The sequence below is a fragment of the Athalia rosae genome, chromosome 1 (genome assembly GCF_917208135.1).
Source record: "Athalia rosae chromosome 1, iyAthRosa1.1, whole genome shotgun sequence".
NCBI lineage: Eukaryota > Metazoa > Arthropoda > Insecta > Hymenoptera > Athaliidae > Athalia > Athalia rosae.
Window position 1 is genome coordinate 21,555,348 of NC_064026.1, and position 27,961 is coordinate 21,583,308.

Consider the following 27,961-nt stretch of genomic DNA (forward strand, 5'->3'; position numbering starts at 1 on the left):
TCAAGTTGATATGGTCGTTGCATCAAAATTTCCCCATGCTTAAACTGAATGATTTAAACAGGATCGTAGCCAATCAAAAAGAATAAAAATCCGAACTTAACAGATTTCAAATTCTCTGATCATATCTGGAATATTACACTGATCGCGTCATGAGTCGCGGACGATGAATTTGTTTCATTTGCTGGTTATTTAATTCGATTTCAGACTCAACTACAACTACCACGGATGTAGACGCTCTTTGATCTTTATATCATCATGATAGTAATTGAAAGGAATTCAGGAAACTATTTGGCAATTCAAATGATCAATCGGAAAATAATTTTCAGCTCAATCATTCAGTTGTCTCATTCGAACCGCTTTAATCAGCTGCTTATAAAAGATTATAATAGACAATCATTTATAATACCGTAAATGACGTACATTCGTAGAAATTAAACACAGTATTGTAACTCTTGGTTTGCTTGCAGTTATTCAAGCTAGAGCATGTACAATCGTACCGTCCACCGAACATTGAGTCTCTTTTTCAGATATCATACACATATCAATATATTTTTTTGCATAAAGTTATACTTATAATAACGCGTAAGGCAAATGTGGCTGAGGGTGTGTGGTGTGGACCAGGTATCAGCGTGCAGGGATCGAAGTGCCGAGATCACCGCTTCGAGGTCATCTCCAAGGTTGACCAATGAAACGTCTTCCATCAGCATCCAACTTCGTACGACCGATCCATATCCCGATGGCAACACCGTCGCCGATGTCAACTGCATCACCAATTGCAATGCTGTCAACAATACTGTCACCACTGCCACCACACCCTCCCGTTGCCACGATACAAGGTATATTGAACAGATTGGGTGGGCATGCCTCGGTAAGGTCAGTAGGGAGAAGGTTGTCTCTAAATCTCGTTAACTTTTTTGAATATTTTATTTTTTCCATTCACCATCGACTATTATCAAGTATAGCTAATTGGCTTTGAAGGAGTTTGAAGGAGTCGTTCAATCGGTAGCTCGGCGATTAACCAGTCGATAATTTGGAAACTTCCAAGGTTCCATAGTCTTCCTAGATCAAGAGCTTTCGGACTTCAGGACCACGATTCCCAAATACAGCTGAACGAAGACTCTTACCCAGTAACTCAGTATTACTTATCTGATTTTTAATCGCCTCTACGGCTTCTGCGTAACAACACGATTGTCGTTCAACAGCCTTTGCAGCTTTCGTTCTCCACCTCGTTCTCCGCTATAAATATAAGCCTGAACGTAGAAAAGATTGTTGCTGGTACAGAGTCAATTATTTGAACTTGTAAATGAATGCGGAGCCATCGTTACAGATCGCACACTGTACCTGCACGTCATTTCATATCACCTCGCGATGCCACAAATTATTTTTGATTATTTTATATCATTTTATACCAGCTTATGTTGAAAGTTGTTGGTTATCAAGTAGCCGCTGAAGAAGTTCTGCATTCAAATTGTATTCAAATTGCACTCAAACAGTGTTCTGCGCAAATATTTTAACGATCAGTACGTTTCATCATAAATATATTGAACGTTTAATCGACAATTGCTACACCCCTATAGCTTTTCAAGATGAACTATATTTTTCTTTTGTCGTTTTTAGCTAAGTGTTAGGGAGAATTCATATTTCTGAAATCTTTGACACCCTTTGGCCATCATACAGAGCGACAACCTTGTCTCTATGCAATATGACATTTATATGCAATTTCTGAACCCCAGATCCGTGATTTATAGTTCCTTATAGTATAAGTATATATAGGCCGCACCTGCAATTGTCACCTGCTCGCAATACCAATCAATGGTTCACATATATGTATAAGTCCTGACCAACGAATTCGGACTTAGCTGACCGACACACTCCGAATCTATCAAAAAATAATAAAAAACTTCATTCAATTTACCGGTTTCCACAGTTATTATTGTTTATCTGTTTTTAATCCCACGAATGTCTGTACAGCACGTAATCACGTATACCTTTCTGCAGCATTCTCGTTGAACATCGAGTTTCATTTTACGATATAAATAAATATAGAAGCATAGATATATATATAGGTATATCATATATACAAGCTGCAGGACGCAGGGAGAATAAATGTGTTTGATGTCATGATGTCGAGGCATGTAGACAAGCATCCTATTGCAGTTTCGAATTACTCTTATTTTTGCCCATCTATTTTCCCTATCGGTAAGGTAATATACAATTATATGCTTATACACGTAAATGGTGACCTAATATATTTCATCTAGGTATATTCCTTTTATCGTAGATTGTTTGTCTTCATTTTAATAATTAAATAAAAAGGCCTTTGTATGTTTAAACTGCAGCATGCTAATATACTTTAACACGTCAGATCGTAATAATCCACACTCACCACAAGTAATCAGTGTTGTAACAATATTCGTTTACCAACATTATATATACCCTCAATATTTTATATTCGATATAATTGACGTTTATAGTATATGTTTGTACTTATAATAGAACTCTATTATTTTATTCTACTCTTCCGAATCGCGCGCTGAATATGAACTAATTAACTATATCGGGACTATAATGGTACATTTTTCTTCGTTAATTATCATTAAAATAAATACGTTGTTCTTAACGTAACCAAAGCAATGACGGCGTACGTATAATAGCTGAGATTTTCGAGTCAACTGAACCAGTTTAAAATTTATTGTACAGCCAACATTGACCGTTCGCATCCAATGACATTCCATAAGTCTGGAACACGATCCTACGCTCTCGCATTGTTTCTGGAACGAATCGTCGTGCAGTCCGACCAAATTTTAATAAAATTCTCTCAGGTTATAACGACGCTTGGTCCGGCCAAGCCGCAAAGGACGGGCACCTCGGCTCATACATCCTCAGCGGAGGCTTCCGAGGTCCGAGAAGTGGTTGAGATTCAGGAAGCTGAAATCGAGCAAGAGATGAAGGCTCTGCTGTCACCGCCAAGTCCTAGCAAACTCCAAACAACGGCGGGAACACCTCCGCATCGATTATGTCTTGAAACGAGCTTCACATCTCTTCAAAGTCCAACTGAATTGCCTCAAGGCGCAGCCCGCGAGCCCAGCGTTGACTCCAGGGGTCTAAGATGGGAATACGTCAGTCTGGCTAGTGAGCTCCTCAAAACCCCGAGGCCAAACGACAGCAAATTGTAAGAACCGGAAGTGTGATTTTTTCCGGAAATCTTGAACCGAGCGTCACGACCTACTATCATACCTACAACTAAACATATCCTCTGTTCAAAATGTTCTTTCGCCACGCATGATACATATATACGTATATACCAATAATATGATTGTACATATATTCCACATTGCCATGCACGCGGGCCATAATGTAAGCTTGAATTTATACCGTACATGAGCAAATTTCACTCATGACTTCCGCTGGACAGCATATGCAGTTGTTAGCAAACGAAGAATTGAACGAGATTTTGTAGCAACCTTCTATAAAATTTACTTGACAAATTTTTATACTGATCAGATTCTTCTGTATTTTTAGACCCTGCCAGGTATTAGGGGGGTGGGAGAGTCTGTCTGCAGCATTGGCACCCCTAGCTACCCCAGAAACTTTATCCGAAGCATCGAGTGATCCTCCGTCTCCGGTTCCTCCGGCTAGACCAATGAGGCGGACGCCAAAGATACCGGGAAACTTATCGACGGCGGCAGACGACCTCAAGAATAATCTCCACTTTGCTATGCTTTCCGCGAAGAATTACTTTCTCAAAGAGGAATCAAACAGCAGTCACAGCAGTGGGAACAGCGAAGCGAGCTACGAAAGCGCTAGAAGTCTTGACGTTGGACTTCCACCCCCGGTCCCGAGAAGAAGAGATTCGGTCATTGTCAGAAGGTGATCGCTTGACTTTACTTTTGCAAATGGTAGAATATTACGAAAAGTCGAATGCACGACCTGATATTACACTGAGTAGAACAATTCCGATAGGAGTTACTATAAATCTATACTATCATGTATAATTGTGACCTTTGTGTGGAGCAGTGGTAAAAATAGAATCTCCGAGGAGGTCATATGTAATGCTTCGCAACGAATGCTGCACATGGCATTACCGTTGAGAAATATTCATTCATTTGTAAAAGTCAATATTCCGAGATTTTGTTCAACGATTGAATGAACACGAATACAATAAACCATACCTGATCCTCTACTTTTATATGTTGATAGAGAGCATAGGGTTTGCACGGCAGCCTGTTGTAGAGACGATATTTCTGAAAATTCATCGTCACCATCCTTAAGACTGTCTCACATGTCGCACCCGGTCCGAGACGACTTCACCAAGGATGAACACGACACGAACGGCTCAAGTCTAGATTTCTACGAAGCTCAGGTATGAGCTAATTCTGTTGAAACTTCTCACGATGATTGGAACCATATTTTCAATAAAATTTAAAGCGAATAAAAACAAGCTCGTTCGTTGTTGGTTGTAAAATGAATAATATTACAGGATTCATTGGGTCAACGGGAAAGCAGCAACGAAGTATTCCTGAGCGTCCGTAGTTCTCCCGAGTGCAAGGGTCTCATGATGCCAGCGATCGACCTGGGGGTCGAATGGAAACGGAAATTTGATCCTCCCGGACCCGGCGGAGACGCCTCTCTGCCCCTTCTGCATGGACTATCGCCAACGCCTACCCACGCACAGCATAATTCGCCTTTCTTCAACGCGAAACGAAAGAAATACGTCTATCCGATCACGATGGTCGGCCGAGGTGAAAGTAGTGTATAGTGTATCACTTATCAAACATGGGACCACCGATTTAGTCAGGGCGTATAAAGGACAAGGAATCGACAAACAATAATAATATTAATAAAAATATGAAGATGACTACAATTCAATAAATAAAAAAGTACTAACAATAAAAATGAGACCTAGTGATATAAAACACGAAGTTACAACACCGTATTGATATTGATAGAGTGTCAAAATGCATAGTGTAAATTCATAAGACGAGAACTCATTAAACATTTTTTAAGAACAATTGAATTTGCTGCGTGTGAGGAATGTTATCAATTCAGAATAAAAAAAATCTCGAAGAAATTATTAATAAACTGAAAGCACAATGGAAGAGCATTTATGAATTTCGTGTAGTATTTCAGGCCTCCACTGTAAGCTAGTTTCGATATTGCGATAGGATATATGGGATTGATTGTTTATTTGATATTATCGATTCGTATTGCAAGTTTCATCATTCTTATGACTGTGTAGGAGTGTAGAAAAGTACAACAAAATTTAATCTTCTGTAGTTTTCGATCGAAATATGTAGAGAAAAAGAGTCAGAAGCGAATAAATTAAAAACATTTGGCGAGTTTTTTCGGAAACTGATGTAAATGTATTTAATTGAAACAACTGCACGAATGATTGTATGGTGATTTACAACATAATTGAAGTAAAAATGAATATATGATAACATCTAATTGATTATCATCATGATATTTGAAAACAAAATTCAACTCCACTGTACTTATGTAAAGAGAAAAACAAAGTAAATACCTATATTATCATAGTTGCCAATCTATATTATACATATAATATATTAAACTCAAAATAAGTAAAAAATAAAAAGATAAGTTATTACAACTGAAAAAATTAGTTTATCTAGATAAATAGAAAATGCTGTAACATGTTGATATAAACATTGAGAGAAGAATTTCTATTAAATAAATAATTGAACAACTGACATAAATGCAATTAAAGACAGGGCAAAATCATTAAATCTGTTAACTGAACAATGTAGACATTATAACAGTATTCTTTTCAAATCAAGAAGCCCATTGTGGGAGTATTGTTGCGAGATAATGAACATCTCGAGTGTGCTTTCGAGAATTTCGAGACGAACAGAGACGATTTAACAACGCTGCTAAAACGGCTGGCATAAGAACTGAAAATCTAACCTCAAATCAATAACAGTTTCGCAGACGCTGGCCTTAAAATTACAGTATAAATTCTGTGTCCATGTAAAATTTCGATAATAACAAGTCGATTTCACATTTTAGTTCACGTTTCACTTTAATCTGATTTGTGCTAACTAAAAACGAATTGCACCCTGTAGTTCAAACGCGCGTTTATGGAAACATTATAAATCTGACAGCTTTGCTTTCCCTCACAGGTTTATAACAATTCGGTTTTTCAAAGAATGGACTGGCTGTTGCGCAATCTTTGTGACATGATCACTGATCAGTGATTATGATGCATCAGAATGCAGTGTTTTACTCTGTTCACACTGATCCTCATTTGGACAGTGAACAAATTACAATGTGAGTAAATGATATCTTATTAATTTTCTGATGTTTTTCAATGTTTTTAGAACCACAATTCGAGGTCACCTTGATTCATCCTATAATATTATACAATAATATTCAAAATATCAATTAAAACTTTGTACGAATTGAAACTATGCCCTAGTTTACATAAAATTAAAATTTAGTTTATCAACTGTAGTTTTGTTCTTGCAAGTAATTACGCTGGACTAGTATGAGTAACACAAGACCAATGCTGAACTATTGACACCAAGTATATGACATAGTAATAGAGATTAGAATAATTATTAACATTACTCTTACACCTTTTATTATCATAAGTTATTATTTTTCCTTTTTTCTGTATGTAATATTTGTAGTGAATATGGTTTAAATCAGTTTAGGTTTTATCTTTGTTCATGTGGCTATAATGAGTACAGTCTAATTATCATCATATAGCATTCTTACTATATGGCTGCATACATTACAGGTTCAGATCGTGTGAACAATTCCACCGGCCACCTAGCCAAATTGATTGTCACACCCAAGCCAGCAGAAGGTGTAGGAATCAAGCCAGTTGTTTTAGGAAAAGAAGCAGAACCATTGAATTTGACTTGCCAAATTGTTTACCAAAAAACAGAACGGAATGATATCCCATTATCACGTGAAGTAACTCTGCCTGTTTATGTCGTTGATTGGAAAGTTTTGCATCCAAATGATAATCGGTAGGTCGAATGTTTTTTGCTTTTGAATTTAAAATTGATCAAAAATGGTTTTTGATGTAAAAACGTCGGAAATTATTGACAAATTAATTTTGACAGTACTTTCCAAATATTCAGCAAAGACTTACTATTTAATTTAAAGATTAGTTATCAATGGAAACCCAGTCTACACTGGAAGTAGGATCGAACGTGGCCAGCATGAAAATAGTGCTTGGCTCTGGTTTGAACGACTTGCCGAAACGGATGCGGGTGACTACAGCTGTCTAGCTATCTCACTAAATGCAAGTAGACAACGCAGCGTGTCAACAGATATTCATTTGACTGTTAAAAATAGTGAGTATATCTTTGCATGACTGAATTCTCTTTCATGCATTGGGACATTTACATGCTGTATTGAATTTTGATATCGATTAATGATTAGTGTTTGTTTGTTAACAGAAGTTGGAACATGTGGGCCAAACTGGTTCAGATGTCCTTCGACCCGCTGTATCAGGCTTCGTTACTTATGCGATGGCATGGCGGATTGTGAGCATGGAGAGGATGAAAGTTCTATTGCTGGATGTGGCCCAGATCCATGTTTTGGAAAAATATACTGTGGTGAACGATGCATGCCCCGTTCATTGTGCTGTGATCTCGGAAACTGCAACACAAGTTTACCAGTTGTTCGACTTGAGCCACCTGGAAGTATTTCTACGGAACAGCAACGTCTTAATGATATGGGTTTTCTCCAGACTACTATTTATACAGTTATAGGTCAGAGTGATGCTTGATCAAAATTTCTGCAAATCGCAAATAAAAATTAGGCAACTTCGTGACTTGATGCACATCTATTTTGCAGGCTGTGCTATGGCATTCATGTTCATTGTGACCATTTTGGTGATAATGATATGTAGGGTCCACATGAAACGGGCTATGAATTCAAGGTGCTCACAGCAAGTGAGGAATCCGGGCCCACGGCCACGACACAGCGTTCCACTTTATGATCTTGATTTGTACTTAAATAGAGCTGCAGATATCAACAGTCAAAGGGGTGAATTATTAACTCTATCATATAAAGCATAGCATGGTTGATATGATTACTTTTTTCACGAACCAGAACGTTATAAGAAGGAAAATTTTGCAGGGGTAACGGTGACGTACAACATTAATAATGGAGTTCAATTTGTTGGGCGGCCTGTGGAACCTCCACCATATTCAGAAATTGCTCCGCTACCTCCGAGGGAAGGACCACCGCCTCCCTATGTCTCACGTGAAAATTTATTAGATTCCGCGGCCACATCAAATTCGAATCAAGACACAGCATTACCTCGGACCAATCTCAATTTAACTTCGCCGTGCGTCAATACTGCAAGTATGGTAACTAGAATTATACCCAGTTGCCAAAATAACTCGAACTCGGCTAGAGTTCAGTGTTTTTCGAGCGGTCAAATTCCGACATACGAAGCCACGCCAGGTTTTAACCACTTTGTGATGAGTCGTAACTGCGATGATGCCTCAAACACGACATTAAATACTTCCGATAGTACGGTTCTCAATACCAGCAGCAATTCAGACTCAAGTAGTAATAACTCTGTCAGCAATTTTGTGATATGTAGGAATATAACGTCGCACTCCCAAAACTTTGAACCAGAGTATTCAGAGACAGATTCACTTTTGATCGAAAATCAACTAGAAGCTCAAGCTCATAGCGAGGATCGTGTTGCAAGAATTCCTGAAAATCCTAGCTCTCTGATTCATAGTCTGAAAAGGATCGAGGTTCCAGATACGGTTGAAGTTTTGAAAAATTCCAGTAGCATTGATATTTCTCTACCAAAATCCGAACGACTAGATCGTCCAAATATTGCTGAGATGGCGCTTAATCCTGTAGCTAATTTTGACCTAGAAATGAGCAAATGTTTCCTCATGCATCAAACTCCCCACGACACCAAAAATCTAATGACCTCGGAAACAGAACCCTCTTTACTGGACGTAGATTATCAAATTGGGATGTCACCTGAATCGAAGTGTTCTCGAAATATAAAAAAAAATAAGAATGGCGATTCTATCAATTTCATAGGCAATCGAAACATTGAATCTACCTTACAAAGACTCAGTTGTAAGACGGTTTTGGACTTGAGTGCGATGGGTGAATCTTCAAAAAGCAGCTTGTCTATTGGCAACTATTCTGCAGCTACCGGATCTTTGCCTCTTCATTTGAATGGTAACCCATCAGACAGTTTCACAAGATCTGATGCTCATTTAGATGAGCAAAGTTCTAGTCTGATAACAATTAACCCAGATTCAGTTGAATCCGAGTTACTACGTGATTGCGTGCAAACTAACGATCCAGTTACAACGATTGTTGATGCTACTTTGTACGCAAAAACATCCTCTGGTAAAAAAAACCCGATTGATAATTCGAGAAAAGCTTCATCAAGTTCTGAAAATCTCACTAAAGATTTGAAGAGTTTTAATGATCAAAATCCGGAACGTTTTCCTGCTTATGTAAATGTGAAAAATGAACAAATGGTGAGGGTGCCTTCGGTAAGTGATGAACATAATTCGGTAGGTTACAATGAGTTATCACAGGCCACTGTGACCGGTAATAATGCTTCAGGAAACAGCACAAAGACTATTGATTCTGATAATATGCCAGTGAGAGAAGCACAACCGCTGGTTATGCCTTTGCGAGAGTCTTTTATTGGTGTACGAAGAAGAGAATGAAATATTTTAATATTATTATATACGAGCAGGTGACTTTAAAAAAGTTACTTGAAGGTGCAAATCTTCAGTGCATAGCACGTTTGAATTTAAGAAAGTGTTCTTATCGACAATGCCTCATATCTTCCTCTTCCGCGGAACCATTACTTCTTTCATTGTTATTGTCTCGTTCAAACGAAAAATATAAAATCCATAGCCAATTTGCACTTTAGGTCGCATTTCCATGTTCAGAAATCTAATTCTCTTCGAGAATATGAAGTTAGCTAAATTATGCCTAACGTACAGCTCAAAAAATCGAAAGTAGAAATGAAAAATTCAAAGCTAGTCTTCCTAGTTGGAATTTACAAATTTTCATTTTAATCCTTATGGTATTCCGTTTTTGTATTATTCTCACTCTTTTAATTCTACTACATTAACTTACAGTTATGATATGCTGTAAAGCAGTTGCGGAAATTCTAATGTTATAATTTTCGATTTCTGCTACCGATGAAACGGGCTGAAACTATCTTGGTTTTAGGGTAATTTCATCGAACTACGCGAAAGTGGGTAATTTTCATTTTATTCTGTTGTAATTAGAGGGAATAGACTTTTGATAAACCATTGGTGAATAGCAGTGCATAAATCAATTTACCTAATCTCTAATCATATGGTAGACAATAAAAGTTAAATATCTATAATATATATAGTATAATGAATAGTTGAATGTAAATATTTTTCGCATCGTATTAAGAAGCAAACTAGACCATATTTTTTAATTGCGCTGGAGTTTTTTGTTCGTAATATCATAGATTTATATCAAAAGAAGGAACCGAAAAAACTTGAACAGAGCGTCCAGCATGATATTATCGGTAACATATCGAATCTACTATTATAAAAACGACATCGGTCTTACTTTCACTTTATGGGGTGAAATTTTCCTTCTACCTATTGAACAAATAAGTTCAGCATAATTATTTGCCTTTTATGTATATTTATGTACATAGATCAGGATGTCATTTTTTTACAATTAGAATATTTTTATAAGATCGTTACTGCGCTGCATTTTATTCGCGCACAAACTTTCAGAGGCTCAATTGGAATACTACTCGGAGTGAACACATGAATACATACTGAATTATGTACAGATTGTCTATTCGAGTTGATCAAATTCCTCTTTCGATAGCGAAATGAATTTTCGTCAACGGTCTTACTTCTTTTTTTTTTAGCATACATATATGGTATAAAATTGTTGAATGAATTATTCTCATATGATATACCTATACTTTCCGCCTTCCCTATACAATACGTCCCCCCTCATAATATTGTTTCAATTACCACAATATTATTGAAAATATATTATCATTTGCAATCACTGTTACATTCTGTCTTATTTAATTTCTCGATTTTCGAACTTGATTCCTATGCATCTGAAATAAATAATCCGAATTGTCGGAAGTATACTAACTTTACTTATAGCATACTTATGTCATATGTGGAAAGATTACGATCAAAAATATCAATAATTGCAATCAATGTGTAATGATGCTTAGCAAGTAAATGAAATATCAGGTACTTTAATTTAGTTAGAAACCGCATCCAAAATATTTGAGAACAGCTAAAAGAAATGGAAGACAAAACAGTTGATTGAAACTTCTGAATCCTGATGAAACGGTAAAGTCGTTCGCATAGTTTCGTCCCCAAACACCAAAGGTAATCAAGTTTTGTTTGGGTGCTGTTAGAGTCATAACTACGCGAATTTCCCCGTTCTCTATCTGTTGATCGAAAGTCCAATTCTTGAACGTTAATAGATCAGTTGCTAAGGTACTTGGCATGAGTAACGTTCGTCCGTTGTCATCGCAAGTGGTTGTGATTTCGATGGTGCTGAAAATTGTCGGTGATTCTTCGAAGTGCCCACAAGACTCGAGGGTGTCATTGGCGCATTGAATAATCGCACAAGCTCGGATACCAACTGCATGGACATTGCCCATGATGCGGATACCGTCGTGAGCAACGAAACGGTATGTTATCGGTGGTCTTGGATCAGTAAAGTTTACGGTGAATTTACATTTGACTTGTCCAGAAGTCAAACTATCTTCCGTGTAGCCATCTTTTGGTATCACCTTTGTCACGTAATCGTGCAAACTTTCCGGCACCAGTCGGAAGCCTTCCGGATCACGTTTCTGACGACGTTGATACGTGGAATATTCATTTTGAAATTTGAAGTTGTCACCGCTATTCCAATTCGAGATCCGGGCCGGCGCAAATTGGTGGGCGGTATTTGACTTGACCTTTTTCGGTACATCGGCAACCAACAATTGTCCTCGTTCGATCACCGATTGTACAGACGTAAGCACACCTTGCCGCCCTATTGAAAAATTACAAAAAATTGACTCAATTGCCGAGCAAAATTACTTCTTGTAATTTAATGCGATTACCTGCGTATATTCCACTTCCACCATACCCGTTCGTCGGCATACTGTATGCTGATGCGAGCAAATTTACATCCTCTGCGTATGCCCAGGCTGAATGTAATTGAGTACCTGTGAAATAAAAGCGAGATAACAATACGTACGATATTTATGCACGCATTCGTTATCGAGATGTAATAGTTACTAGCAAAGAATGGCGTCTCGACAAACCATCCTTGAGTAAAAGCGATGTCGGTGACGTTGAGTTTCCTTGTTAATATCAGCGTTGGCTCTTCGTACATTATGTCGAAGCAAACGAACAATCCAAACGTCACACCGAAGTCAGTTTCGAACGTCGTAACGTCTGGTACTTCTGTTGTATTGAACCACATCATTTCGTCAAATTGATGAAACTTTCGATCTCTGTCTCCCGCAAAAACGTATTTATATATTACCACGATCAATGGAATCAATGAAATCAATGAAATCCGTACCTATACGGCGAAATTATTGGATCATGCTTTACACTTACCTGGCGATTATCATTCCTTCTCGGTCTAGAGCTATGCTGGTAATATACGTGTTGAGTCCGTCATCGGCGCACCTCGAGCCCTTGCAGATTTCTTCTTCCAACAGATTGACCACAACGTAGATTTCATTGTGTTTAGCCGCGCAGGAAAGCTTTTTGAGGGTCTTGAATAACGAGCAAAGAAGAATTTAGAAATCAAAAAGTGAATGTCACGGCTTATTTTTCAAAAATTTTAACGCCCTTCAACATGCAGTGACTGACCTCACTAACAGCTATGCTAAAATTGGTACATGGCGAGAATTTCTCAACAGGGTGGGGTATTAAAGTCGTGTACTGTGGCAGTTTCGTGAGTCTATCTGGAAAGTTCATCGATGAAATTCCCCCTTCTGGAAAAACCACGATATCTGCTCGCTGTAAAAGTAAAAAAAACCTAGGGTATACAATCATCCATTCCTTGTACGAATGTCTAATTGATTACAAAATGAAAAAAAAAAATATATATATATATATATTCAAATTCAAAATAAAATAAACCTTGGCTGCAGCTAGCTCGATGAATCGAAGGTGTTTTTCAGTATTTTCATCTACTGTCCTGTCCATATCATCCAGATACTCACTTGGGAAAAATTCTACGACAGCAGCTCTATAAGTCGGATCTGCTGGTGATGTTTTCTATCAGATGTTTTAAAATTTTGAATCAGGGTATATTCATCCGGCGGGTGAAAATTTAGTTTATTTGACAAATAACTAATATTCGCACCTGTATAGATTCGTGGACGGCCAGTATCACAAAAAAAACGATATAACGTGATAAGCCCATTGTGTTGAAATATGAGCGATTTTGAATGTAGCAATCAGTGAAAAATAATTGCGTCAGAAGCCCCTGGTATGTAAGTAAATGGAACCCGAAAATATGTGTCTAAAAATTAAATTTAAAATTAAAATTGAAAATTAGTTCCTTCAGATGCTACATAGGATAGATACCGACAAGATCCTAGAGAGAAGTGTATTTTTCGTACTTTGGACCATTTTCTCTTTAAATCGGGATTCGAGGAATTCATCAAATAAAATACATTTCATACCCCCAAACTAATTATAAGATGAACCAAAGTCACTTTTCAAGTTGAAAGACGGTTTTCTCTAAATACACTGAGACTTGTTCGGGAAACACTGTACATTTCAAAATTCAATGAAATTCGAGGGTTCTTTGAAAGTATAGTTCAAGCCTCAAAATTGATATATGTACAATCTTTAATGAAGGGTAATCATATGGTATACGCGGGATGGAGTACAACCATATTCCTCCCATCACTCATAGGATGAGTATAATAAAATGTCGATGTATATTTCTATGAAATCCAGTGTATTGGCACTTACCGCGTAATGGTTTCCACAATTACGTATTTTCCATTAATTGCGTTGGGTTACATTAGTAAATGTTTCATATTCTTCTTGTTTCTCCAGTTTTTTGCCTTAAATAATTAATCCAAGTGGAGGATATTCTTAACGTGTGTTCACCTATAATGCGATCGTGACACTTACGATTTCAAACCCTGTTCTGAGTTTTCCGTGAACGGTTAATTTGAATCAGTGCAATGAATATAAATAAAAATGCACTCAGATTGGTCGACGTTGAAATAGTCATAATGCAGGTGGGGGTGAAATAGCGATATGGAAGACTGATTGTCATGTTATCTTTTTTATTTATTTCGTTACATTGGTGGTGCGAGAAACTTGCAGTATTTTGTTTGGATGCAATTATATCTCATGGTTGACTTTGTGTGAAAGACGTTGTGCCAAATTTCACACATATTCGCCCATGTTATCGCTGACTTGACTTACTTTACATAGATTATATAGTATCAATTTCTGATGATGGAATATTACCCATGCAACTCTTGCCATACTTGAAATTTGACCCAATAAAAACGAGTTCGATTGACAAAGACAGTTTGATTATTCAACCTCGACTAATGATTATATATCGATTTATGCACTTGCGCGGAGAAGAAAATCTTAATTATGTGAAAGTTCGTCGAAGAGATATTTAAAAGACAGTAAAATAAATGGTAGAAACAGCAACCGATTTGAAATCCGAGATCCTGCGGACTTTGGAAATGAATCGTCCTCGAAGTTTCTTCCCCAAATTCCAAAAGTGATTATATTTTGGGTAGGTTTCTTCAGCGATATCGATGCTCGGATTGTTCCGTTTTCGTTGTTTTCGGTGTAAGACCAATGGTCGAGTGGAAGTAGATCGGTTCCTAAGGTGGATGGCATGAGCAACGTTCTTTTGTTCTCGTTGGTGGTTGCGGTCACCACTATAGAAACAAAAGTCGCTGGAGTATCCCAGAAGTGACCGCACGAATCGAGTGTTTCGTCGCTGCACTGAACGATTACACATGTCCTAACTCCAAGAAAATGATTATCCGCTGGACGCGTGCCATCATATGCAACAAAACGATACGTCGTCGGTGGATCCGGATTGGAGAAATTCAGTGCAAATTCACATTTAATTCTATTCGATGTCAGCGTGTCCTCAATGTAGCCATCGTTGGCGATGATTTTCGTCGAATACCCTACGAGACTTAGCGTTTGCATGCCAAAATTTTCGTAGTCGCGTTTTTCAAGGCGTTTATGGCGAGTGAAACCATCTTCTCGTTTAGTCAGCTTTGGGAACGGAGTCGTCGTGACTTTTTTATTTTTTTTCGGCACATCTGCGATTAGAATCTTCTCCTCCATACGAAACGGCTGTACGGCAGTTATTATACCTTGGCGACCTGTAACACAGTAGATATACTGTAACTTCTCATTGTTGGTCACACCTTCATCGATGTGTCAAGTATTTCCGAAAGACGCGTATACCTCCGTATATTCCACTTCCGCCGTATCCTCTCCAAGCTCTGTTGTATCCGGAAGCGAGTAAATTTACATCTTCTTTGTAAGCCCATCCCGATTGGAATTGGGCTGCTGCAAGGTGTAGACAGTTTATCAGACATACTTATATCCAGGAAGCGAATGTCTATGCAATTAGCGTCATAGCATAGACATATCGGGTGATAACTCACGTGCAGCGAATGGAAGTTCGGCGAACCATCCGTGAGAGAAAACGATGTCAGTTATGTTCAACTGTCTCGTTAGGTTCAATGCCGGATCCTCGAAGAAAATGTCATAGCAGACAAAAGTCCCAAACGTAACTCCGAAGTCAGTTTCGAAGGTTGACAATTCCCTTGGCGGTCTCGTTACGTTGAACCATACGTATTCGTTGTACTGGTGGGATTTTCGAGCTCTGCTCAATGATGAATATAAAAAATGAAACCTCGCTCATATCATTTTCGCGTTTAGAATTGACTTAGCCGTCGGAACTGACCTTGCGATTATCTTTCCTTCACGGTCGAAGACTACGTTTGTTATGTATATGAAAAGTCCGTCGGAGGCGCAATCACAGCCGGTGCAGACCTCTTTTTCAATCACATCAACCACCACGTAGATTTTGTGTCGCGCAGCTATGCACGAAATATCTTTTAAAGCCTGGAAAATTATAGAAGTGTCATCATCGAACTTCAGTATTGCGATAATATGATAATTTTCCGATTACTGACATCGCTAACTGCAGGGATGCTGATGTTCGTGCAGGGCGTAAAATTTTCATGGGGGCTGGGAATTACGGTGGAATAACGATGAAAGTCGAGCCTATCCGGAAACCTCAACGAGTTCAGTCCTCCTTCCGGAAATACAATTATATCTACGTTCTGTAATTATGATAAAAATTTTCAATAATACGGCATTTGTCGAGATTATAATTCTTGATTCTTACGACTTGCCCGGAAGATCAGATAATTTTCAAGCTCTGAAAGCTCACCTGGTTTGCCGCGTGTTTGACGAATCGTTCCATTTGTCTAACGTTGTCATCGATTGCTTTTTGTGGAAAACGGCGATTTTCAGTGGCAACCATGTCCACAACTGCAGCTCGGTACGTTGAACTTTCCGGCGTGGATTTCTAATCGAATAATCATCACGGATTTTCATTACTGTCACAGTAATCTTAGCGCCAAGCAGATATTTCATGTAATCTATTCATTATCTTGAACGGTTTTTTTACCTGAATGGAACCGTGGACGGTTAGTAACAGCAAAAAAGCGGTGTAACCGTTTATAGTCATCACGTTTCCTTTTTTCCTTCCGGACATTTTACACTTCCGCTCTTTCCACACGCGTTTACAGTCTTTCTGGAAATCCGTTCGCAGGTCGAACGGTGACTAGCGTATTGGCAACTTCTCGAAATCAAGAACTATTTAGTATACCGAACTGACGGGTAACGATTTTGTCGTTTTATTGCAAAGCGTTTTATCGGTTCATACAACTATTTAGCGTATGACCTTCGTACCGCGACAACTGAACGGAATGAGTTAAAAGACCGCTTTGTCGAGTACTATAATTGCGTCTACGAGGCGTATTTTATGAATGGCGAAATTCGTCATCTCAATATCTTCAGACACAGATCATTTTCGCTTATCATTATTTTCTCTGATTTATTTATTTATCAATTGATTTACTGTACTCTTATTATGGTCACCGACAGCTAAGTGTAGTCAGATGAAGGTTGTCTACGCTCAATGTAGTGCGATTGATACAATCTGAGTAAACGTTTGCGTTTAAGATTTGATCCACATATTTGGTGCAATCTTTCGTAGCGAACTCGAAACCACTGTCCTAGAAGACTCTAGATATCTTGCTAAATTGGCTGCAAACTTTGAGTGTGTCGTGAGAGCAAAAACTTAATCTGCAGAATAACTGTAGGAATAATTTAATTGACCAGTCAATGTATTGTGTAATATTCACGAAGTTAGTGGGGATGAGATAACGATATCATAAATCGAGTAGTTATGGGCAGATTTATCTAAACTTACTGCAGCCATAGTTCTGAATTATTCTTACTTAAAATAATGTATTTATCATGGTAACCGTATGCTGTGTCATCCTTCTTGCAATTTCATTACGACGTCACAGTTTCGTTATAAATTACGCTTCAATATTTCGGGAGCGTGTTGCAAAATCGCAATATAACAATGGGAGTTCGAAACTACGTATACTACGAGCAGCATGTCGGTTTACGATATTGTCACGAAATTAAATGTGTCTAGGCTCCTCCGTATTTGCATTCTGGGTAAGTAATGAGTGCCGGTTTTCTCATCCAGTATATCCATTTTGTTTTGATGCAACCGCTACGCAGGTATATTATGCAGGAATCTTGAACTGATGGCTCGCATAAAATATCGTGTCGAATATCATCAATTATTTATATAAACAATTGGTGACGACTCATTAGTACCTTTCCTGCTACTAATGTCGGGTGTCGATTCACATATTTCTGCGATCAAGTTTTCTGTAAGGACTATGAGGCGGAAGGTATCATAAAGTATAAGTATACATTTTTTCCAAGATCTGAATTCAAAGATATGGAATATAAAATCTCGTTTTCATTTCAATGACAAAATTGTATAGACATAATTTCATGTTTATTAAGATGACGCATCTGTACAGGGTACTTTTATAGTCACAGTACGATACGTATCCACTGCAGCCACTTCATACGGTAAACGTTTGAAATAAATAGAAACCAACATTATGGTAGCGGATCATATTGTGATTTGATCCCTGACAAAGATTCTGCCACGAACTCCAAAAGTAACCAGGTTCTGAACAGGAGCGGTTAGAAAAATCGATGCTGTGTATTTGCCGTTACGTATGTGACTATCGAAGGTCCATCCCTCGATAGGTAGCATATCGGTTGCTAAAGTATTTGGTGCAAAAAACACATTTTCGTCGACTGCGTAAGTCGCTTCGACTTCGATGAAATCAAACATGGTCGAGATCTCCTCAAAGTGGCCGCACGACTCCAAAGTTTCGTTTACGCATTGAATAATCGCGCAAGTACTTATGCCCAATATGTTTTTGGCGTTCGCAACATGAATATCGTCGTAAGCGACGATGCGGTACGTTATCGGATAATCAAAATGCGTCAAGTTCACTTTGAAATCACACGTCACGTTATTCGTTGTGAGGGTTTCCTCACTATAGCCGACTTGAGAGATGACTTTCGTTGTGTAATTTTCGAAATTTTCAATTCCTCGTACCAGGTGCTCAAAATCACTACTCCGGCGATATTGTTTCCTCCGTATGACATCTGTATTCGAGATTCCCGGGTGATCCTCGCGCTGGCGTTGTTGAATTTGCTTGCTCGTATTTGCTCTGTTTATTTTCGGCACATCAGCAATCAGCATTTCATTGCATGGTTCCAACGGCTGAACAGCTGTGAGGATGCCGCGGCGTCCTGTACACAGGAGCGGGATTGTTGAAAAAAAAAAAACAATCTATTTTCCGAATAGTAATCATAGACTCGCAATTGATCATATACCCGCGAATATTCCACTTCCACTGTGTCCTGTGCTGACCCTGTTGTAACCGGAGGCAATCAAATTCACGTCTTCTGCGTAGGCCCAACCGGATTGCATTTGAACAGCTGTAAATGATACGAAATACAGAATTATTTTTAGTGAATCCCGATATCGCGAAGACAACTCATGCATGCTAGCAATCGCCAAGCAAAGTACGTTGTGCATTGATCGTGGAAGTTTTGAATTAAGTTCGAGATCTGTCTGAACATGTAATCTTTTACGTAACTCTATTGGCTCAAGAACTGGTTTTTAACATGATAGCTTATTTTTACTGATCGGACGTTATGATTAAAATAACTCACTAGATGTAAATGGCAAACCAAGAAACCATCCACCGGGGTAAACGAAATCAGTTATATTGAATTGTCTGGTCAGGTTGAACGGTGGGCTTTCGAACATTATGTCGTAACAAACGAAACTTCCAAATGTCACTCCAAAGTCACTTTCGAACATTGATAACTCAATCGTCTCTGTGGAGTTGAACCATGCCATCACATCGAACTGGTGATTTTTACGGCTCCTTTTTTATCAATTTTTTCATATTGATTAAATAATCTTTTTTTCCACAAAGTTTAGTTTGTCTGAATCAAAGTAATCAAAGTTACTTCAATACTAGATGCGTACCTCAGCACGATTGCCCCATTCCGATCTATGACTACATTACTCAGATACACTAGGAGTCCATCACTGGAGCAATGGGAACCTCCACATTCTTCTTTTTCCAAAATATTCAAAGCTATATAGATTTGGTTCTCTCTAGCAACACAGGAAAGCTTCTTAAGTGCCTGAAATGGTTATTGGAGAAATATACTCTAATTGAAATTATTCAACACTTTTAACTCACTCCGATCACAGCGATGCTCTCATTGATACAAGGGATGACTTTCTCAGAGGGATTCGGAATAAAGGTGGCGCGATAAGATGCTTCCGATCTCAGTGGAAAGTGCAGCATGTTTAATCCACCTTCTGGGAAGACTATTATGTCCACATCCTATATAAATTTCACGTTACTTCTTACGTTATAGTGTAATACGATTCAATTTCAAACACCGATTTGCTTACCTTTTTCGCGGCTTCCCTGATGTATTGCGTATATTTCTCAGCGCTCTCATCCATCGTTCTTTGGTAATCATCGTGATACTCGGTAGGTCCATACTCTACGACAGCGGCTCTGTACGTCGGACTGTCTGGCGTAGATCTCTGACAAAGAGAAGAAAAATTGTTACTCGAAATCTTATTGTATAATCTATTCTTTTCAAGACGTGCATAAAATCGGCCCTTTTTCTCGCATGTCAAGTGGATGGAAAATTGCTCATTTCTAGTGTGGACTTCACGTAGGGCAATAATGGACATGACCTCCGTGAGGAGGTAATGAATTCTTCTTCAAAATTTTTCGAAATTTCAGTTTAAAAATGTCAGAAATGTTAGAGATTTTGGAAATTTAGAATCACGGTTTTTTAAATTTCCAGATACGTTCGACAAATTTGACAGAGTATTAAAAGAGTGAGGCACATGTAAAAATGCACCACATCTCAACAGCCTCGCATGCACGAAAAAGGGCCTATGCAGGCTGCAATTGTTGAAAAAAGCACGATTTGCAACAAGGGGGGTAGGGCAATTTCTCCCCCCTTGTTGCACAATTTACTATTTTTGTGATTAGGTTTTCGTTTTTTGGTTCCTATTTCATGCTGTATACCTGTATGGAAAAGTGGACGGCTAGTAGTAGCAGTATGACGGTGTAGTTTGAAATGGACATTATGTAGTCTTGTTTAATTCTTAAAGTTATATGTAGTAATGCGTTCGTCTGCTTCTATATCTGCAATTGCTTCTCAAGAATTGACGTGTCTGTTGAAAAATGTACACTATATTTGCGTGGGTAGGTATCAGCTGATCAGTAAACTGGGCTCATTCTGTGTTTTCGCTCTGAAAAGAATCCGGTTTATTTAATTAAAAATCAATCCTCAAGTAATTTGCCTCCAACATTTCTGAAAGCCGATTTTTTTCTACGGTAGGCATATACTTGACCATAACGATACCTCGGTTTTTCGGACTTGATGAAGTTGTAATCGTGGCAGCTGAATAGATTCCTCACAACTAGTCAAAAAACTTTGTACTACAGTGTGTCGAAGATCAGCACGTATCAGATCATTCCATCGGAAATGAAACACATACACATTACACAGCGTATATTATATCTGAACTGTACAAAGTTTGGCGTCGTAATAATGTCTCGTGGCGTAACCACGCGTGAAAAGAAAATCACTGAACAGATCGCGCGATATGCGTAGAGCCGAGTTCGAAGAGAATTGAAAGATTTTTCATATGTATGTACTACACAATTTATCATTAAAACCGCGCCCATGTATAGCAAGATCATAAATACTTCCAGAAGATGATTCAACTAATTTAAATATGCAAAGTATTTCATAGTTCACTGCGATAAAAATGAATTCATACACTTGCCATACTGCAAATCGCACGATGACTTGTCAACCAACTTTAAGATATCCAGAACGACAATTATACAAACGCGATTTCTAACTTTCTCGTTAATATTTTTTCCCAATTAACGTAATCACGAACTCGACAATCTCTAGTCTTCATACTTATGATGCAAAAAGATTGCTGAGTAGCTGGTTTATTAGAACTCAAGATAATTATGAATTTCTATTGAACAACGAATATCGATATTCTAAAATATGAGGAAATTTTATTGCAGTTTCTACGCCTTATTTTCAATCCAATTTTCTGGTAGAACGTAAATTCAAAACTTTCGGAGCTGATTTCCGTTGTCTGTTTTGTAATGAGTTAAGATACCTAAGTAATTGAATTCGTCATCTCTTTTGCTTGAGTATTGATCTAGCGTTCGCAATCATTGAGTATACACTTTGCTGATCGGCTATTTTGAACACGAACTATCTCGAAATCGGTCAACAACATTCCAATGGAAAACAAGAGGGTATCGTTTTGCGTCGGCTGGGTTCCGCTGAATCATCGATATGTATTGAATGGTAAGAACTCAGTCATTACAGTTCAATAATTTCAAGGAAAAAGATGAATATAATTTCCGGCAGCACGAAAAAATAATCCCAGGATAGGCTGTTGACCACAGAATCTAAATACCAATTTCGTACATTCTTGGAGGACAAGCAAGTTGAATCGTCTTTCTCGTTCTTTTTTTCGCCTTCGCAGCTCTTTGTATTCGCTAATGTTTGGGTATAAGCCCATTTGAGCTGGCTAAGGGTTTTGTCGTGTACGATGGCGGTGGATAGGGGCATGAAGGAGAAATAGATCCCGTAAAAGGTGAACCCTATCGACCCGGTATAGACTTCAAATTGAAAGACGAACCCTAGAAGTGCTATCGCGATAGAAGTGTGCGAAGAGGAGGGTCGTCAGTTTGACCTAAAGACATAGCGCGGCGACGTTCGGTCGATTTCTGAGATCGTGCTTAGCTATCAACATCGTTTAATGACGTTCTCAAGCTCAATTTCATTTCCTGGTTTAGGCTCCTCGTTTTTCCACCAACGTTTGTGCTTAGCATCTATTAGAAACGAAAGCCGAAAATGTAACACACACACACAATACACGTGACGAAAACACCTAATTGCTGAATCAACCTAGAAGTTGTACTCATCACGATATTTTATATCTCGTATTTTTCGAATTCATTTTTTCTTGTACTTCATGAGGGGGACAACAGCCCCCTGGTTTGAATAATTGATTACCACACCGACCCCAAATTACATGGGTACACAAGTTTAGGTACTGGGTGCAACCCAAACTCTGTGACTGGCAGGTTCTCGATCGATTTACCGACCGAAGTAAAGTACGCCGACTGAAAAACCCGAGGAATAGGATCCGAATTTTTCAACCCGGCTATTCGTCCCTGATTGATTTAATTTTATTCCTTTATCCCATCAAAATGATAGTCGAAGAAGACGGGATCGTTCGAAAGAAATTACCTACCTACTAATTGGGTCTGGGGGGCTTTCTTTTCTCTTCTTTTCTTGTTGTCTGGAGAGAAAGGGATCATTCTAATTCTGGTCGAGTACTCCGAATCTCACCCTTTCCCACTTTCACATATATACTGTGTCGAGGGCCAAAGTTGAACGCGAGTAGAACCCGAATCGGAAGCTCCATTTCCGCTCTTGAGTCCGGAATACGTTATACCTCGGAGAATAAACAACTTCAGTTTCTTTCGCTTAATCAATTCGACCCTTTAGATATACGCACTTGTTGGCACGTTGCACGAAGCGAAACGAACCGAATGGATACCGTCCAATAAAAGTACTTATCAGTAGCAGCTTCACTGATAACCGGAAGTTACGTAATAACACTGGGTAAAATATGAAAGATTGTTATATGCTGGTTCAAAGCAACAGACGCGCGTTCCTCGGAGTGACGTCTTCACTTGATAGCCGTTGGATCCACGGCTACCTTCAAGATTTGATGACTCGAATGAATGATATTGATGATATTCACCTTATGCTGTGTGGGCCACATCCCAATAACATGTAATTACAACAGAGTTATTTGTACACCTTCGTGTCGACGGAGTAGAACTGCATTGGAATTCGATACCTATATTCGTTTAAGTGCAGCTATACTTCATCGAGGTGCATTGCAGCTGATATCGCATTACATGTCTTTTCCTACGGTGTTACCCGCACTATGCTGTAGAACGGATATTTATTTTCCGAAATGGAGACAGTTTTATACGTCGGGTGACAAGATCCAATAAAAAAGAGATCGGCAACTCGAATAAATGTCCATACCCGCGTACTAGCTGGGAATTTTTTTCATTAAATATCTATGATTAAACCCAAAGTTTGATGATCAGCTAAAATCGATCCAATCGAAAGGCCAACATTGTGAAGGGCGGATGGATAGTGTTCCTCTGATGATGAGATACCTGACATTATGTCCTTTGTAAATTTATATTCAGGACCATATTCTTTATATTGCATCTATAATTATCAAACAAGTTTATGATTTGTTGCACGACTGTTCCTGACGATTGCGATCATTCGTCTCTATAATTCCAGGTTTTTCTTAGCTTTCGCAATGCATCGCTCTCTGGTCTGACTCTAATGAGGAAGATGGTGCGGGTATATCTTGTGATTTTTATCAAGTATGTACGAGCGTCCGCGGTCGTTGTTGGGAATAAAGCTTCGTCAAAGTTTTATAGCGACGAATTATTTAGTTTGAGTTCCGCCGTTGATATTTCAGGCACTTCATGCTCACGAAAATTTTTCTCTAGTCGCAAACCCTGATTCTGAACCTAAGTTAGCTGTCTAGTTTCATTCAAGCAAATGTAGAAAAAGGTAGGAATTTTTCAACACGCACGTCACATGCGTGCCAAGAATTGTAGGCAGACTCAGAAAATTATTTTATAAATCCCCTCCGTCAGGGCTCACCGTTTCCCATACCACATCACCGCGACGTTAGAGCCACAATTTTTCACGTCAGAGAGCCGCGCGCTCGATAAATTTCTGTACAGGACGGATCATTGCTAACTCCCTAAAAAGGAGGAGCTTAGTTTTTCAGCGGTGTCGGTGTTCGCGCAAGTAGGTAAGCAGTTCATTTACATCTCGTTCTTATCTTATAGCACAGTTGTTCAGATTTTAAATTCTACATTAGTTTCGTCTAATTGCTTGAAAAAGTATGCTTGCGTAGGGACTGATTGTGAGCTCCTTTTATCTTTGAACTTTGGCACGCTCTGTACGAAGCGTGAAATTTCAAAAGTATCTTCAAGGTTCGCATCGAAGGTGACTGTGGCTCTAGTAATTTTGAAACGCTGATCGTTCAAACTTTATGTCAAAGCGGCGTGTCTTTTGAGATATCCGCTTGAGCCAGAAATTTTGTTCGATCAGATGTAGATCAATCCCGTGAAATATTTCGTCTGAAATGATAATACTCGCGCATAAATGAATGTATAAATTGCTGAAAATTCCAGTGGCGTTGCGAGTTTTTTTTAAATTAGGACAACAATGGAGAGGCGCACCCTCGCGGAATGATAAGAGATGTCATTCGTCACAGCTTTTGCGTGGGGCTTTCACAACTCCAGAATCAAACTGATACGCGTTGAATGGTATAAGCGGCAAGTTAACGGTGCATAACAAAGACCCAGGAATGTGGTACCCTCGTCTCCTTCACCCGCGGGGTTCGGATTTTACATCGATGCTTCAAGCGAAGCTTTCGACGTCACTTCGAGTCACCCATTAGGCAGGGTGGGGGATCAATAAATTTTTTACCATATCCACGTCTGACCTGACTCGGGTCTACTACTTCAACCTCTAACAATCAAATACTCATGCTACTCGTGAGCTACAGTATTTTCAATCGAACAATATATCCTTCATCTTGCTTTCGACTACCTTTTTTCCATTCGAGGCTTACCGTCGGACTTATATGAACGGGAATTCGAATTCTGTGGACTCAATAAATATTTAAAAATTTTCAACGCGACTTTTCGAATTATTATCCCGCTTTGTTTAATTTGTCAACTTTCTGAAAATAATTTCATTTCATTACTTAACACGCTACGGTAAAATTTATGACAATTTTCACACAAATTACGCTTCATCTAAGCACAGCAAAAATCGTAATTATAATGATAATGTGGCGCAGCACTTCGAGCAGCTTTTGTTTACGGAGGAAGGGCTTTCATAAACTTGGCACAGGTCTTCGCAATTATGCCCACATAGAATTTGAAAGAGTACGAATTTCATCGTCCAAAACTCTCAATCTTCGCATGAGCATAAAATGTTTAAAAAGGGCGAACGTCGTGTTCTACGGATGTAATGGCCCCTGGAATAATTTCTTGACCCCGTCGTAGCGAAGCAACTGACACCTCAGCGATGCAAATGCTGATGTTTTCGAATCTTGCGTCGTATTGAAATGCATCACGAAAATCAGATGAGCAAAAAAATCGACCGAACTGCACAACGCTTCCAATAATTCAATCACGACGTCCGCACTCTGTGAATAAGTTGAGCCGGCCTTTTGATAACGAATGAGTTGCGACAGGGTTTGAGCAATGACAATTATCAGAGCAGACTACGGAGTCGGCTGATGGTTATTCCGAAGAATAATAGGATAAACGCGATTCTCTTGAGACTATAGCGCAACGGCAAGAGATGAAGATAACAGAATGCGAACCACAATAAGCAGTTTCCGAACGAAGCACCCTTCCGAATAATTTCATTCCAGTGGAATAACGGCCGTGAGGTATTGCGGATGGTGTTTTGACGTCACGAGGTCTGCTACTGCTACAGCTGCTTGCAAGCTGCAAGCATCGACACGTATATGTACTCGCAATATATCCGCACATGTATGCAACATGGTACCGCATGTACGTACGTACGTACTACGGGAATGTTAGATAACATATATATGTATATGCATATCATGTATAATGGATGTACAGCTTTGCAGCACGTATTATTGGTACACATATAGAAAGTTGGGAACTCGTAGTGGCGGTTGATCGAATTACCGTTTGCCATATTGCGGCCAAACTCGCGCTTCCTTCGCAACGACCTCACCGCCATTTAACCCTCTCGCGAAGCCGTGCGGAGTGGTAATTGTGTCAAAGGTCACAATTAAGACGAGTCTGCAGCGACTCTCCAATGTCGCCGACGTCATCGACGCGCGACGCCTCGCCCATAAAATATTTCACATGGTAATTATCAACTACGACTGCGGGTTCGAGAAATGACGTACGAGGTGGATAAGATGTACATATACACGTATGGTATTGCAGAAACGTACGTACTTACAAGAGAATGCGTTCCCCCGATATTTGCGAACACACTGTTCAATTTTCTCGGGCTTTGAAACCATCAAATTCGCAGGACAAAGCAAGAAAAGAGCAAGTGAATAGAAAAATGAGGAAAGAAAATAAAAAAGAAACCATTGAAAGCCCCGGGCTGGTATATATAGAAAAATCTAATTTATCGAAGCAGTAGGGAGGCTGAAGGTACGAAACCTATCGATTTTCGAGTAATCAGAACAATTTTATTTCCAAGCAACTTCGGCATTCCAAAGAGCTTTGCCGTTTAAGCCTTTCTCCAATAAAGGCTTTTGGTTCATTTTTATCTCCTTAATGCTTCATTGGAACGTGAGACATCGCCAAAAAACTACACATAGTTCAAACTTAAATCTCGCGTTATTAATGACCTCGCATTTCGCGAGTTTTGTGATCGGGGATACGTATCGGTGACCAAAACTCACCTCAGATCGTTGGGCTATCGAAGAAAAACAACGAACAAAAAGAGATCGAAATTTCAGTTCAACTATATGATCTATTTCACGAACTGCAGAGCTGTTGCAGGCGAATTATTCGATCAGATTAGCTCGACACGTGAGTTACTATTTTTTTGCAGTGTAACTATATGTGATAGACCGCAGGTTATCGTTATAGTGACCTACAGGATCGTTTTCGAAACGAGTTGACCTAGATTCACCCTTCAGGTAACATTGTTCAACTTGTAATCCTTTCAGGATTCCTTAGGATTCTGGAAGGACCGTTCATTAAATTTCGCCATAACACGGAAGAGATCAGAAACAGAGAATTTCACAGTTTTTGAGGATAGGAGCTTGCGATCATGGGAGTAAGGGGTGCGAAAATTCAGACTAGTTTCACCGCCACCGCGAATCGAACGGGACGAAAATTTTCGTACAAAATTTTCAGCTCTTCAAATGTAGTTTCCACATATTACAATAATTGCAAATCAGGGGTTGCCACATCATTTAACATCGGTGAAGAATTGGCCACAGTCGTTCCGGTTAAACCAGTTCTGGGCTCTGGCCAAATAAAGGATCCGGTGAATAAGTCTTACACAGTCTGAAAATCTAGTAAAAATATTGCCGCAAATCTAGTGGAAGTAAAAATGTG

General features: G+C 38.9%; 5 protein-coding genes across 19 annotated transcripts in view; 2 read left to right on the forward strand and 3 right to left on the reverse strand.

Moving 5' to 3' along the window:
• LOC105691377 (diacylglycerol lipase-alpha) overlaps positions 1-5,096 on the forward strand; it is a 44,102-nt gene extending 39,006 nt beyond the window's left edge. For 12 of the 13 annotated variants that reach the window (XM_012409799.3, XM_012409796.3, XM_012409797.3 and 9 more), the window contains 4 exons: positions 2,823-3,172; positions 3,523-3,870; positions 4,201-4,363; positions 4,481-5,096. In XM_012409799.3, the coding sequence (XP_012265222.2) occupies positions 2,823-3,172; positions 3,523-3,870; positions 4,201-4,363; positions 4,481-4,759 (1,140 nt within the window). In that variant the 3' untranslated portion in view covers positions 4,760-5,096. Of the gene's footprint in view, positions 1-621; positions 837-2,822; positions 3,173-3,522; positions 3,871-4,200; positions 4,364-4,480 lie in introns of all 13 variants that reach the window. The other variant, XM_048658859.1, reaches the window with a different exon arrangement.
• Positions 5,097-5,249: 153 nt separating this feature from the next.
• On the forward strand, positions 5,250-11,049 carry LOC105691378. 2 transcript variants are annotated; one of them, XM_020855478.2, is made up of 6 exons: positions 5,250-6,288; positions 6,761-6,995; positions 7,135-7,325; positions 7,431-7,745; positions 7,831-8,022; positions 8,116-11,049. In XM_020855478.2, the coding sequence occupies exons 1-6, from the start codon at positions 6,231-6,233 to the stop codon at positions 9,693-9,695; spliced, it is 2,571 nt and encodes an 856-aa protein (XP_020711137.2). In that variant the 5' UTR covers positions 5,250-6,230; the 3' UTR covers positions 9,696-11,049. The 2 variants fall into 2 exon arrangements, with proteins under 2 accessions (XP_020711137.2, XP_048514829.1); XM_048658872.1 differs by lacking the exon at positions 5,250-6,288 and having other exon boundaries at positions 6,813-6,995; positions 7,140-7,325.
• Positions 10,232-14,160, reverse strand: LOC105691320 (vanin-like protein 1). Its single transcript, XM_025747131.2, has 8 exons — positions 13,986-14,160; positions 13,369-13,527; positions 13,143-13,280; positions 12,870-13,019; positions 12,612-12,772; positions 12,285-12,502; positions 12,107-12,211; positions 10,232-12,036 (listed from the first exon to the last, which is right to left on the reverse strand). Exons 2-8 carry the CDS (start codon positions 13,426-13,428, stop codon positions 11,255-11,257), a joined length of 1,614 nt encoding a protein of 537 aa, XP_025602916.2. The 5' UTR covers positions 13,429-13,527; positions 13,986-14,160; the 3' UTR covers positions 10,232-11,254.
• A 131-nt stretch (positions 14,161-14,291) lies between these two features.
• LOC125501831 (vanin-like protein 1) lies at positions 14,292-17,951 on the reverse strand. The gene is made up of 7 exons (XM_048658876.1): positions 16,708-17,951; positions 16,468-16,605; positions 16,208-16,357; positions 15,976-16,136; positions 15,674-15,894; positions 15,471-15,575; positions 14,292-15,385 (listed from the first exon to the last, which is right to left on the reverse strand). Exons 1-7 carry the CDS (start codon positions 16,792-16,794, stop codon positions 14,625-14,627), a joined length of 1,623 nt encoding a protein of 540 aa, XP_048514833.1. The 5' UTR covers positions 16,795-17,951; the 3' UTR covers positions 14,292-14,624.
• Positions 17,952-18,101: 150 nt separating this feature from the next.
• On the reverse strand, positions 18,102-21,374 carry LOC105691321 (vanin-like protein 1). Of its 2 annotated transcripts, XM_048658894.1 has the most exons (8): positions 21,099-21,374; positions 20,759-20,985; positions 20,125-20,262; positions 19,907-20,053; positions 19,687-19,847; positions 19,365-19,582; positions 19,023-19,127; positions 18,102-18,938 (listed from the first exon to the last, which is right to left on the reverse strand). In XM_048658894.1, the coding sequence occupies exons 2-8, from the start codon at positions 20,816-20,818 to the stop codon at positions 18,244-18,246; spliced, it is 1,524 nt and encodes a 507-aa protein (XP_048514851.1). In that variant the 5' UTR covers positions 20,819-20,985; positions 21,099-21,374; the 3' UTR covers positions 18,102-18,243. The 2 variants fall into 2 exon arrangements, with proteins under 2 accessions (XP_048514851.1, XP_048514857.1); XM_048658900.1 differs by lacking the exon at positions 20,759-20,985.
• Between the last annotated feature and the right edge of the window lie 6,587 nt (positions 21,375-27,961).